At 36.8% G+C, this 13697-nt stretch overlaps 1 protein-coding gene across 1 annotated transcript in view; it reads right to left on the bottom strand.

The window, feature by feature from the left end:
- Positions 1-7381: 7381 nt before the first annotated feature.
- Positions 7382-13697, bottom strand: part of LOC140148176 (SH3 and PX domain-containing protein 2B-like) — a 64862-nt gene continuing 58546 nt past the window's right edge. Inside the window, 3 exon segments of the mRNA XM_072170036.1 lie at positions 7382-8016; positions 8018-8452; positions 11916-12044. Of these exon segments, the coding sequence (XP_072026137.1) occupies positions 7759-8016; positions 8018-8452; positions 11916-12044 (822 nt within the window). The 3' untranslated portion in view covers positions 7382-7758.

Genomic DNA, 13697 nt, shown 5'->3' with positions numbered 1-13697 from the left:
CATCCATCATCTTCTGTGAACACGCACGAGCCCACTTACGACCTGCATCATTTACGATCTGCATCATTTTTCGCAACGCTCGCAATAACGGCTATCTTCTGAAGATAGCATTGCGGGCCTAATAAAACAACAGAAAATATTTCACAAATTTAGAAAACGTCTGTTAGGAAAGTTTGTTTTGATGTTTTTTGTTTATCTGTTTGCTTGTTAGTTTTTCCGCTATCTACTCAAGATAGTATTTATTTGTAAAATACAAAGAAATTGAGAAAGGTTGAATATATTTTGTTAGGCCTATCTACTGATGATAACATTTTTAAACCTAATGAAATAATACAAAAAAGAAGGAAATCATAAGACTTAGCATGAGACGAGTCAGAAAGATCATTTGGTATATTTTTTTATATTTCATGTTTGTTTGCCTGTCTGTCTGTTTGTTTGTTTGTTTTTATCTACTCAAGATACCATTTACGGTGCAATTTGCAAATCACCCGTTGCGACATCTATCATCTTCTGTAAACACACGCGAGCCCACTTTACGACCTGCATCATTTACGATCTGCATCATTTTTCACTTAACGCTTTCGCAAACGGCTATCTTCTGAAGATAGCATTGCGGGCCTAATAAAACAACATAAAATATTTCACAACTTTGTTTGTCTGTCTGTCTGTTTGTTTTTTATAAACTCAAGATACCATTTACGGTGCAATTTGCAAATCATCCGCTATGCGACATCCATCATCTTCTGTGAACACGCCGAGCCCACTTTACGACCTGCATCATTTACGATCTGCATCATTTTTCAAGAACGCGCATAAACGGCTATCTTCTGAAGATAGCATTGCGGGCCTAATAAAACAACAGAAAATATTTCACAAATTTAGAAAACGTCTGTTAGGAAAGTTTGTTTTGATGTTTTTGGTTATCTGTTTGCTTGTTAGTTTTTCCGTTATCTACTCAAGATAGTATTTATTTGTAAAATACAAAGAAATTGAGAAAGGTTGACTATATTTTGTTATATCTACTGATGATAGCATTTTTAAACCTAATGAAATAATACAAAAAAGAAGGAAATCATAAGACTTAGCATGAGACGAGTCAGCAAGACAGTATATTTTTTTAAATATTTCATGTTTGTCTGTCTGTTTGTTTTTATCTACTCAAGATACCATTTACGGTGCAATTCACAAATCACCCGCGACATCCATCATCTTCTGTGAACACGCCACGAGCCCACTTACGACCTGCATCATTTACGATCTGCATCATTTTCTCACAACGCTGCCATAACGGCTATCTTCTGAAGATAGCATTGCGGGCCTAATAAAACAACAGAAAATATTTCACAAGTTTAAAAACGTCTGTTAGGAAAGTTTGTTTTGATGTTTTTGGTTATCTGTTTGCTTGTTAGTTTTTCCGCTATCTACTCAAGATAGTATTTATTTGTAAAATACAAAGAAATTGAGAAAGGTTGAATATATATATTTTGTTAGGCCTACTGGTATCTACTGATGATAACATTTTTAAACCTAATGAAATAATACAAAAAAGAAGGAAATCATAAGACTTAGCATGAGACGAGTTTGTTTGTTTGTTTGTTTATTTCTTCTTTATACTGGGTCCATATTCAGGGAAATTTAAGTATTCCCTGTTCTTCTATATGGCCCAGTTAGTCAGAAAGATCATTTGGTATATTTTTTTAATATTTCATGTTTGTTTGTCTGTCTGTCTGTTTTTTATTTACTCAAGATACCATTTACAGTGCAATTTGCAAATCACCCGTTGCGACATCTATCATCTTCTGTGAACACGCGTGAGCCCACTTACGACCTGCATCATTTACGATCTGCATCATTTTTTCACAACGCGCTCGGAAACGGCTAGCTATCTTCTGAAGATAGCATTGCGGGCCTAATAAAACCACAGAAAATGTTTCCCAAATTTAGAACACGCCTGTTAGGAAAGTTTGTTTTGATGTTTTTGGTTATCTGTTTGCTTGTTAGTTTTCCGCTATCTACTCAAGATAGTATTTATTTTTAAAATACAAAGAAATTGAGAAAGGTTGAATATATTTTGTTAGGCCTATCTACTGATGATAACATTTTAAACCTAATGAAATAATACAAAAAAGAAGGAAATCGTAAGACTTAGCATGAGACGAGTCACAAAGATCATTTGGTATATTTTTTTATATTTCATGTTTGTTTGCCTGTCTGTCTGTTTGTTTGTTTGTTTTTTATCTACTCAAGATACCATTTACGGTGCAATTTGCAAATCACCCGTTGATGCAAAATACAGCTTCCTTCCATTTTGCAGGATGACACAGGCTCTACAGCTATAGCTGGAGCCAATAATATAACACATAAAACAGCTTACCCGGCCAAGCAAAATGACTATGGACAATGCTGACAAAATTGTTTTGTTTTTGCTCATATTTTTTATTGTTTACATACCCAATGATTTTCTTATGTCATTTTGATGGCACCTATACATTATACTAAAATAGCAAATTAAAGCTGATCAATTGATTATTCACAACACCATCCTTATTTGACCTGATTGAGTCACATAATACACAATAGAGAAGATATGTGACCCATCACATCGAAACACGGCAGTGAACTTGTAGGTTTCTTTACCAGACTAAAGGACAGCTTTTAAGCTTTAAAATGACACCTCTTCCATTGATGCCGTATGTTGAATGGTGATTTTATGTGAAAAAAAGGATTCAAATTCCTTATTATTTTCTTTTTTTTTCGGGGCAAGTTTTTTTATTATCTTTAAATGTGGGTTTCCGACAACTGCCGTGTTTCTATGTGATGGGTCACATATGTATTCAAATGATAACACACACATTTTCATTTACAAAATATAATAATGAGAAAAAAAATAACAATGATTGTTTATATCATTGTAATGTGATATCCATCTTGGTTAAACAAGTTGTTACTCTATATTTATGATAAAGCAAAAATGATTTAGTTAATAGCAGGGTTGACGATTTTTTTAAAAATATTTGATTTAAATCAGAACTGCCATACCCCATGATAAAGTCAAAAGACACCAATGGAAAAGTGTAAACCTATCAGGTATTTACAAAAAATCAAAACATTTTTTTACATTTGATAAAATCATGGGGAAAAAACTGTTGAATTCTGCACCTTGAGAGGATGTATTTTCAGCAACAGATAAAATGACATCATAGAGGTATTTTAAAGGTGTCCAAAAGTTGTAGAAGCATTAGGAATGAAGTAAAACAGTCAATTTAAGAAAGAAATTAACTTACATTTATCACATGGTAAAAATATGAAAAAGATGATTTATATCAATGATTTTAAAAAAATCATTAGATTTAAATTGTGATTTAAATTGTAAATCATGCCAACCCTGGTTAATAGAAGTGAAAAACCTACAGATCAATAAAAAATGAAAATGAAAGACTGCCTATATATATAATATTGCAAAAATGGTGAAATTTGGGCTGTAAGTAAAATAGAGGTGTATGGTATTTCAACCTGGCATGAATACACACACACAAAAGAAAAGACGGACACTGTTCTCGGTATAGCAATAAGAATTGAATACACAACATCCACATTTGCTTAGTATACATCCATAGTCCCCAGTCAGGGCCGGATTTACCATTGGGCCCAAAAAACACCAGTGTTTTGGGACATAATAGGGTACAATTACAAATTTTAGTTCACTTTGTGCGCACTGGCCAGTTATATAGCAAAATTCACCATCCTTTTGGGCTAAAGTCAATTTTTTTTTTTGGCGCGCCAATGTCCTAATAAAATCTATGCTCGTCTTCCCTTCAATTGTATAATGCTCCAGCCATCACCATCGATCTTATACCTGACAGACCCTAGGGTCTGTGCCTAAACCTGGCATTGGCCACTTGAGTGCACATGTCTTCCTTACTATGAGTTTGGGGGCCTACAAATATTGGCCTTGACCCGGGCCCCCAAAAAGGTAAATCCGGCCCTGAGTCCCCTCATAGATAGTGATTACATTCAGGGGTGTGCATGTGTGTGGGGTGGGGGGGGGGTGCATTTGCAACACATTCAAACTGTGAAGATGTGTAAACATATCAACTGTGGAGCCTTATCGCAACCGTGGAGATCCACAGTGTCTTTGGGCCATAGAGTATTACATCCCTCTATTTTGTGATACATCCACAGTCAGTTGATTGTGTACGGATGAGCTCCGCATTTAGAATGTGTGAACCTCCACAAGTTGGATTGTGTTTTTCATGTCCTTGTTCGCCGGTGGTTACACATATACTAGGGCTGTTGTCAAGTAGAAATTTTATTGTCGATAATAGTCAAATCTCAAGATCCGACTTTGGCAAGTTGTTGACAAAGCAATATATCAATTAAGTCCAAATATTAAGTTCAGAGACCATGTTATGCACTGTTTATTTGCATCAAAATATTACTGTTAATTACGTTATAATATCGGTAACTTACAATTACAAAATGAAGTATATTATCCAACCTATCATTGCACCCTACCATTGTCATCTTGTGCTCAATTATTACTTTTGTTGACAACCGGAAAAATTGCTTTGTCGATAACAGCCCTAACATATATGTACGGTTGAGGGACCCAGTGGCAGCACCAGGAATGTTTTCTGGCATTGGGAGGGGAAGTGAATTCTTTTTTGGGGGGAAGTGGAAATTTATGTGATTTTGGAGTTTTTTCCTCAAAAGTAGGGGGGGAAAACAGGGGGGTAAGAGGGGGAAAATGCCCCTTGTCCCCCCTGTAGTGCCACCACTGGTGTGAGCATGTGGCTTTCTCCTCCTACTCCAGGCCATGGACATTTTTTTGCTAGTTCACCTTCTTGTTTCATAGAAGAACCTTAAAGTAACTAAAATTCATATGACAGCAATGGGCTATTCCAGTTGCTATCCATACATCCCCAAGAAGACATGACCCATACCTGCCAACCCTAAAACCTCACAAATAGGGACAAATGGAAGAACAAATCTGAAAATAGCGACATTCATGAATTTCCTATACATTACTGTAGTCATATTTTTGCAAAAATTAGGACACATGGTAAAATCGCTCTCTTTTATGCAGCCCCTATTAAATAGGGACAATTGGCAGGTATGCATGACCTTAATCTCCCACACAGGAAGTGTATATTTCAAATGGGGTTACCTGAATGGGTGACTCCATTTTGGAATCTACACCCCCCTGTGTGATAATAGGAATTCAACTGGAATAGCATAATGGCTAGTTCAGATGCAAAGAGAAATAATATTAAGGATATGATACACGATTTACCGACAAGTTACTCATTTCGGAATGCGATCAAGAATTTTGAGGAAGAAAAGTTTCCACAGGCTTCGACGGGAATCAAACCAACGATTCCAAGCATCATTGATTATCAGTCCCGGTCTTTACCGCTCGGCCAAGGAGGTAGATGATCAGAGGAGTGTAATAATAAAAGATAAATCTTATAATAATGCTATATCTTTAGCCTTTTGTTAAACATAAAAATGATGCATTTTGTAAAGATAGAGTGGCCGTTTTATGCATAAATAGCACAAACGTTTGGAAAAGGCCTCAAACAAATAATAAAGACACTGATACGATGATGAAATTGCATAAGTCGGGGAATATCTGCATCGCAATGTTTTGTTTTGGATTTTAGGAATTTGACCTTAAAATTTACGACGTTAAGACATTATCATTCAAAATCAACAAAAGATATTTCAGCAGTATATGGGCACATTCTTTCTCTAGAATGTTTTGAACATGTATGTGAAATAGCTTCAACAATGGTTCGCTGCATAATGGTAAAAACAGCCTTGACCTGAAAAAGGGCAAGAGGTACCATATTTACGGATTCAGGCTAAATTCAAAATTGGTATAAAACGTTTGGTTTTTGATCGATTACAAAAATTAATTTTTGTCATTAAAAGAAATTGTGTCTGGCGTGAATTACACTACAATTTTTATTCCTAGGGCTCTTTGATTTCTTCAGATATTTTTTTATAAGGATAGAGTGAATCCCCTGGCCCTTTATAATTACGCACAACAGATCACCTCCCCTTAAAAGCACAACTACTCCCCATTCCAGAACAATACACAACTACTCCCCATTCCAGAAAAATACACAACTTGTCAAATGAAACAAAGCTAAATCCTAATCCTTTAGTTAGTCCTAACTGGCAATAAAAGTCAAAATTTTTATATTTGGTCAATATTTGGAAAACATGAATTTTTAGGGTGTTTTTCGACCTTTTTCGTATTCTGTGACAATCTAGCCCAAAGACTTGACCAAAGGCTAATATCAAGTTATGCATACTAATTTTTGGAAAACACATTCCAATTAGCAAAAATAACATATATTATGAGCTAGCTCTTACCCTATATTCAAAGTCTTGCAATTTTGTGACTACAATTGTAAGAAAACATGCAAAATTGCATGTTTTTGGACCATTTTCCCTCAAATTGCCAGGACTAACCAAAGGATTAGGATTTAGCTATGTTTCATTTGGCAAAACAGGATAATATTTTTTTAATCCAAAACAAAAAAATTAGTTCTGTATTTTTCTGGAATGGGGAGTAGTGCTTGGAATATGATACACACATGGGTATTGGTGAACCACAAAATTGGCACACACAACAAAAGTGTAAGCAGGTTATTTGTCAGAAAACCCTTTTCCCTTGTTAATTTGAGCCGGGGTACTCAAGTTTGGTTTTGGTAGGGACGTGCGCTGAGATTTTGGAAGTAGACCCATAAATATACCAATTTTTCAAGAAATTTGGACCCATTGATATACCAAAATTCAACATTTTCGGCCGAATTTACCCAAAATTGTCTTAGTTTTGACAAATTTTCCCAAAATTTTGGGAAAATTTTGAAAATTTTGGCTAGATTAAGGAAAAATTGGGCTGTTTTCGAAAAAATTGAGAAAATTTTGAAAAAGGACCCATTCATATACCAAAATAGGCTTTGAAAAAGGGTCATTGATATACCAGAAGGCTGAAAATGCTACCCATGTTTGCGCCACGCCCCGTATGGTCATTTGTACCAGTACCCCGGCAATTTGAATCCATAGCACTAGGCCAGAGTCCGTCATCATGGAAGAGTTGACATTGTTTGAGCAATTCCTACGTCTTGGTTGTGTATGAAAGTTTTTGAATGTTTTTGCATATGTTAATACTAATGTTATTTTTAAATCTTTTCACTGAATTTCTAGCATTCATGATGTTATTAATAATGTTGGTTTAACAATATCTATGTTATAATAATGATTAACAACATTCATACACAACCAAGAGAAAACAAAATACTTAAAGGGGCATTTCGTGATCCACAGCCTCATCCCCCACTTTTCTCAAAAAAGTTGAGATTTTTACACCACTGGATACCTCTGGCTACATAATGTTTATGTACCAAATATTTCTTGCAGATTCATTCGTTTAGCAAAAATATCGCCAAATTTGAATTTCTTTCTGGTGCACCAGAACGAAACTACAACACATTGTCTATGGAGCAGTGTAATACACATAATCATGCATAACTCCCAAATGCAAAATCGGAATCAACTGAAATTTTGGAAATAAGCTTTTTTCGTGGATATCTACTGAAAAATGTCATAAAAAGAGGATGCTAGGATCACGAAATCCTCCTTTAATTCATTTTGACCTGAATGCAACATTATTACCACCTATTATGCTCACCCACTGGGGTTATATATACATAATGGAATCAAACATTAATCTGAAATAGTCACTCTCTACATCTTTTCTAAGAAAGTAGATGGTGCCCATCCTTCGTCAGCTCCAATACGTATCAACCACCACCCACTATCATCTTTCTCAACAATCTCAACATGTGTCCCTTCTCTGAAGCCAATCTCTGTGTCATTCTCTTTATCATAGCTTGCTACAGTTATCCACTGAGGTGGTGCAACATTTTCTTGGGTTATCCTTCGAGTGACTGGAGGTGGCAGAGCCCCTGTCCCCCGCCTTTTGTTTTCAATTTCTCCTGCAACTGTTGTCGAACGCATCAACACCACCTCCTTGTTTAACTCCAGGATCAGCTGGTGTTCTGGCTTTAGAAGGACAGGAGGAGGGGCTGGTTTTCGATTGTCTTGGCCCTCCCGAACTTTCAGCTATGCCTTCATCGACAGAAGGAATACTCGGAAGAGGTCTTTTTGAATTTGGAGATACAGGAGCGTGGGGAGAGAATGGGGTAAAAGCGCCATTACTACTTCCAATTTGAACCTTGGTATTTATTTTGCGGTTTTTCTCTCCAGTTTCTTCATCCAATGACCCTAAACTGGTATTAGATGATCTTGAGGCAGCGCTGCTGTTTACTGTACTTATGCCTGGTCGCATTTGTCGTCCTTCTATAAATGTAGAGGGTGCCCACCCTTCTTGACCATCAATGCTCACAAACCACCATCCGCTTTCTGTTTGCTGCAAAACCTAAAGACCAGAAGAAACAAGCTGATGAATGTGAATTCATTCAAAAACTTTCTTTTGCAATTGAGGACCTTAGATCTAAAAGGGGTTAAGTCACAACATTGTGAATAATGAGTTTCAGTTTCAGCTACAAGGGGGTCCTCTACACCCTCTATACTCCTTAGTGGAGTAATGTGGTAGAGCGTGTGTAAGACACTGGGATGTGAGACTGGGGGTCAAGTCCACACACATGGACATAACCACCTTCTTGGAGGTCATTGGACTTGAACTTCTTAGATTGGTTGTTTTTCAGATGGTCTCAGTAATGTAAGAAATTATTGAACCATTTTTCTCAAATTTTTCTTTTTCTCCAAATGAAATGTGACTTTAACCCTCTTTTAGCTCTGGGGTCTTCTTAGTATGTAAACTGAGCTCAAAAAGAAACTTATAATTTTTCACAAGGTCATATTTTGAAATCCTGTCCATCAAATTGAACCAAAATTACACACAGATTTACTTCAATACTCTACTCTTAACACATGTCAGTAACCAAGCAGTTACCCAACTGACACAACAGCAAAATGCACTGACATGGGACAGCTTCCTGGACTACATTCACAGCCCAGCCCTGTTTCATGAAAAAAGTGTATGAAAAGCAGAAAGCAGCACCGTTTTATCATCTGTGCAAGGATCTTGTGTGCATTCTCACAGATTTTTTGTCCTGGGTGCCAAATGTTGGGCTGTGAAAGTGAAGGAAGTCCAGGAAGCTGTCCCATGACAGTGCATTTTGCTGTTGTGTCAGTTGGACAACTGTTTGGTTACTGACATGTGTTTTGAGTAGAGTATTAAGGTAATCCTGTGTGTAATTTTGGTTCATTTTGATTGACAGTATTTTAAGATATGACCTTGTGATTCACAAGTTGTAAAAAATTATAATTTTCTTTTTGAGCTCAGTTTATGTTAGAATGTATGCAATCTTAGGGCCTATAAAGAGTCCAATTTCACAATATCAATTACCATTTTTGTTGTATCTACTACAAATGAGATATCTACTACACATGTACATATCAGGCAAAAAATAAAGGTATGTCTCAAAGCTGCCAAACTAGAAACATAGCGATTTTGATGCGGTTACGGTTCGCTATCTCTAAGGACCGCAATTAGTGATAACGAACCTTAGAGATAGCGAACCTTCAATAAATTAGTGATAGCAGACCTTATTCAAAATTAGTGATAGCGAACCTTATTTTAAATTAGTGATAGCGAACCTTATTTAAAATTAGTGATATCGAACCTTAGAACTAGCGAACCTTATTCTAAATTAGTGATAGCGAACCTTAGAGATAGCGGTCCTTAGATATAGCGGGATGTCACCTTTGACGCAACGCATCGATTGGAGCGATTTAAATTCAGAAACATTAAAGTGTCACACTGAATGAGTGATCAACAAAGCATAACCTCAAATGACCTTTGACCTCCATATGTGAGTGACCTTGGATACCACCAATACATGAAGGTGCCCATAATTAAGGTACAACCCAAATTTGGTTACACTAAAATTTAAACTGTTCGTATGAGACCAGATTTTAACCAAAATTCTTAAATAATGGTATTTTCCAAATTGACCTTTGACCTCAGTATATGACCTTGAACACCACCAATAGATGAGGGTTCCCACAGTGCAAGTGCATTTATGACCCAAGTTTGAGATCCACTATTGAGCCCATATGTATTGGTTGAGCTATGAGTTTTAAAATATTAGATGAGACATAAGCATCCAATTTTATCATTATTATGTTTTGGATCCAATATGTTTTGATGACTCAAAGCGTGTGAAAATATTGGATCCAACACGTAATAATCATAAAATTTGATGCTTACACCCAATATTTAATGATCTCACTATGAGTTTTACGTCTCGTCCAATATTTTAAAACTCATAGTTCGACCAATCAAAACATATAATAATGGTTGCAATAGGATTTGAACTGTTCATATGAGAACCAAAAGTCTTAAATAACGGTATTTTACAAATTGACCCCAAATAACGTTTGACCTCAGTGTATGACCTTGGACACCACCAATAGATGAGGGCTCCCATAGTGCACCTATGACCCAACGATATGGTTGCAATAGGATTGGTCTCATATGAACAGTTTAAAAACCAAAAGACCAATTTTTAATTTACAAAATTGTTGACCTAAAATGACCTTTGACCTTAGTATGACCTTGAACATCACCCAAAAAAGTAGCCAGTTTCTGACTTTTATAACCCACATATCCTGAAAATCTAAAGGCAATCCGCTCAACTATTCACGAGATACAGCATCTAAAGGGATGGAAGGACGGATGGACATTGCAAAAACAGTATGCCTTACGGTTTACACATTAAATTACTGAAAATTCCATGTTGGATTTTCTAGATCATTGCAAGCTTTAAGAAATTCCATTTTACATGAATCAGGTTTGCTAGCAGATGTAGATTTTGTATGCAAAAGTAGCCAGGGAGAAAAATACAGACAGTACTAAATAAAGGGTTCACAATTTCAAAGTTCCCCAAATAAATCATTGCGTTCCGTCACAATGGTCATTATGTGATAAACGATGTAGTTTTGAAAGTTGCACTTTGGTTCATTCAACGTTCAAACAATGTAAGAGTATCTATTCACATGTTTGTTTCTGCAAGGTTCATGCGAGTTGAATGGACCAAATTGCAACTTTCAAACCTGCATCTTTTCTTATGTTATGAGTCAATGTAACAGAATACAATTGAGATTATGGTGAAGTTAGAACTTTGAAGTACACTTTTTCCTATTTTCCTTAATTCTAAATCACACTTCTTGATATGCACTCACCATATAGCATGATCTCATTGAAGGCAGAGTCACTCCAATGTGTTGTGCCAATAATACGCACTAAAAGCTATTATGAGCTATTACAGCGCAAACCTTTGCAAGGCTCAAGCGTAAAAATGCAAATCGCTATTTGGATTATGATGATAAATGCCAGTGGTGCCGGCCAGTGGTGCTATATGTGTTACAAACCAATCAGGCAGATTTACCATGGGGCAATTGTGAGTTGGTACTCTTTTAGGTCTAATCTCTTTGTCCAGGCCTGATTGTGGTCCTAAAAAAAAAATCTGTTTTGGTTTAAGTTGGCGAACGGAGGGAGCGGAGCGACCGTAGTATCGCCCCTCACGGCGGGGGGTCCAGGGGCCCGCTTAAGGGCCCCGGTGGGGGTCGAGGGGGTGAAGCCCCCTGAAGCTCCTGGGTTTTAGCCATATCAGAGGGTAACAATTGGGTTTCTGAGGCATATAATTGCCCCACTAACAAAAATTTTCTTGCTCTTTTTATGATGAAATATCATCATCCACTTCCGGAAATGTAAAAAAAAAAAAAAAAAAAATTTTAAATTTTTTTAGTAGAAAAAAATCGGAAAACCGATTTAAATCGGGGAATAATCAGGCCTGTTTGTCAAACTATCTTACCTCCACTTTTTGTCCCGTCAAGAATGTAATACTGTCATCGGTGCTGCTCCCTGCAAAATCTGCTACAGTGAAATACTCAGTTTTAGGCCTAGGGTTTTTGATTCTTGTCCCGCCACGCCGTACTGTTTTCTGTATGGTAAAATTACAAAGAGTCAACAAATTTCAAATGAATGAGTATGATCACAACAAATGGCAGAGAGATGATAAATTTCACATTACAAAACAAAACGCAGTGATTTATATTGAGGTACAACATATGCACAGCTGGTAACAACCTGATTTACAGTGTTGGAGGACTCGAGTCCTGGACTCGGACTCAAGTCCGGACTCGAGTCCTTTTTTCAAGGACTCGGACTCGGAATCTAAAAACTCGGACTCGGACCCCAAGGACTCGGAACTCGGCTCTGAGTCCTCCTCGAGTCCTTTTCGAGTCCGGCAAAATTTGGTCTTTTTAGGTCTTTTATTGTCGTTCATTTTAATCATTTACCACCTGAATTTGGTTTTGCTGTGGAACCGAATTCAGCAGCCGGTTTTCAATTGATCATTGCCATCACAACCAAAATGGGTGCTAATTAAATCGATTCATCAGTTATTTTACCTGCTCAGTGTGGGACTTTCTGTATACTACTAAAATGATGGTCATCACATTGGCAAGGAGCTTTAAGTTCAACGGAATCAACGCCATATGCGATTTGGCTCGAATGCACACCCATTTAATGCACACAGGTACTTTTACATGCCCTATGAAATGGTAATGTCATCCAAAGTGTTGTGTACGCCTATGCAATTCTGTTTATGCAGAGATTAGCAAATGTTTGGGCGAAATAGACACCCACGTGGCCGTGGATTTGGCGGCTTGGGTTGCATCGATTGGCGTTGAAATTTGAAAGATATTGTCATTTTAGTATTGCTTCAAACATGATAGTGAAATGCAAATTATATATTGAGTTTATCTGCTTACACCCAATGACCCCTTATTTATAGAAATTAACACCAAATCTTTGTGTACATTTTAAACAAATTTAACAAAAGATTTCATACTTTTTTTTCACGGTAATGATACCCAATCTTTAGCCCGGTTCCCACACATAATGACCCCCCATTTTCTTGGGGCAGCCCCACTGAATCATATCAATTTGTAAGCGCTCTTTAGCAAAGTCATAGTTCATTGAATTTACAACCGTATGACAAAACAGGCGAAATCGGTTGTTTTTGACGACGGTGTACTCAAAATTTCACGTTTTGTGAAACTTTTGTGCCTTCCTAATATTCAGCAACTCATTCAGTTTGTTTCTGGGGTTTGTTTACACCAATTTACATCACTAGGGACTTCCCAGTTTGGGCGCTGTGTTCTTTGGTGTGTGTTCTTGAAATGTTAAAAAAGGGGGTGCTTTTGTAAAAGTGTACTTGAAATGCAAAAAATAGGGGTAATTTTCAAGGCTAATTTGTACCTGTTTTTGTGTGAAACCGCTCAAAATAGGGGGGTATTTTTGACTTTGGGAACGATCATGCGTTACGCCTTTGCATAGGCAGTGACAACCCCGGGCAAAACAAATGGCACAGAGATCATTGCATAATGATCCTTATGTATAAATGAGCCCTATAACATTTTGTTAGTGTGTGTGTGACCCGTTCCGACAAAACCAGGAACATTAAAAAAAAAATGTAAGCACAAGACAATAAGCTTCAAAATGACACCAAAATTATATACATAGCATCAATACTTTTCAAGATATGGATAATTTTGTAAATGATACATTGATATTTTTGCCAAATTGCTAG

The sequence above is a fragment of the Amphiura filiformis genome, chromosome 3 (assembly GCF_039555335.1).
Source record: "Amphiura filiformis chromosome 3, Afil_fr2py, whole genome shotgun sequence".
NCBI lineage: Eukaryota > Metazoa > Echinodermata > Ophiuroidea > Amphilepidida > Amphiuridae > Amphiura > Amphiura filiformis.
The sequence above is the reverse complement of the archived record's forward strand: the minus strand, read 5'-3'. Positions and strand labels throughout refer to the sequence as shown.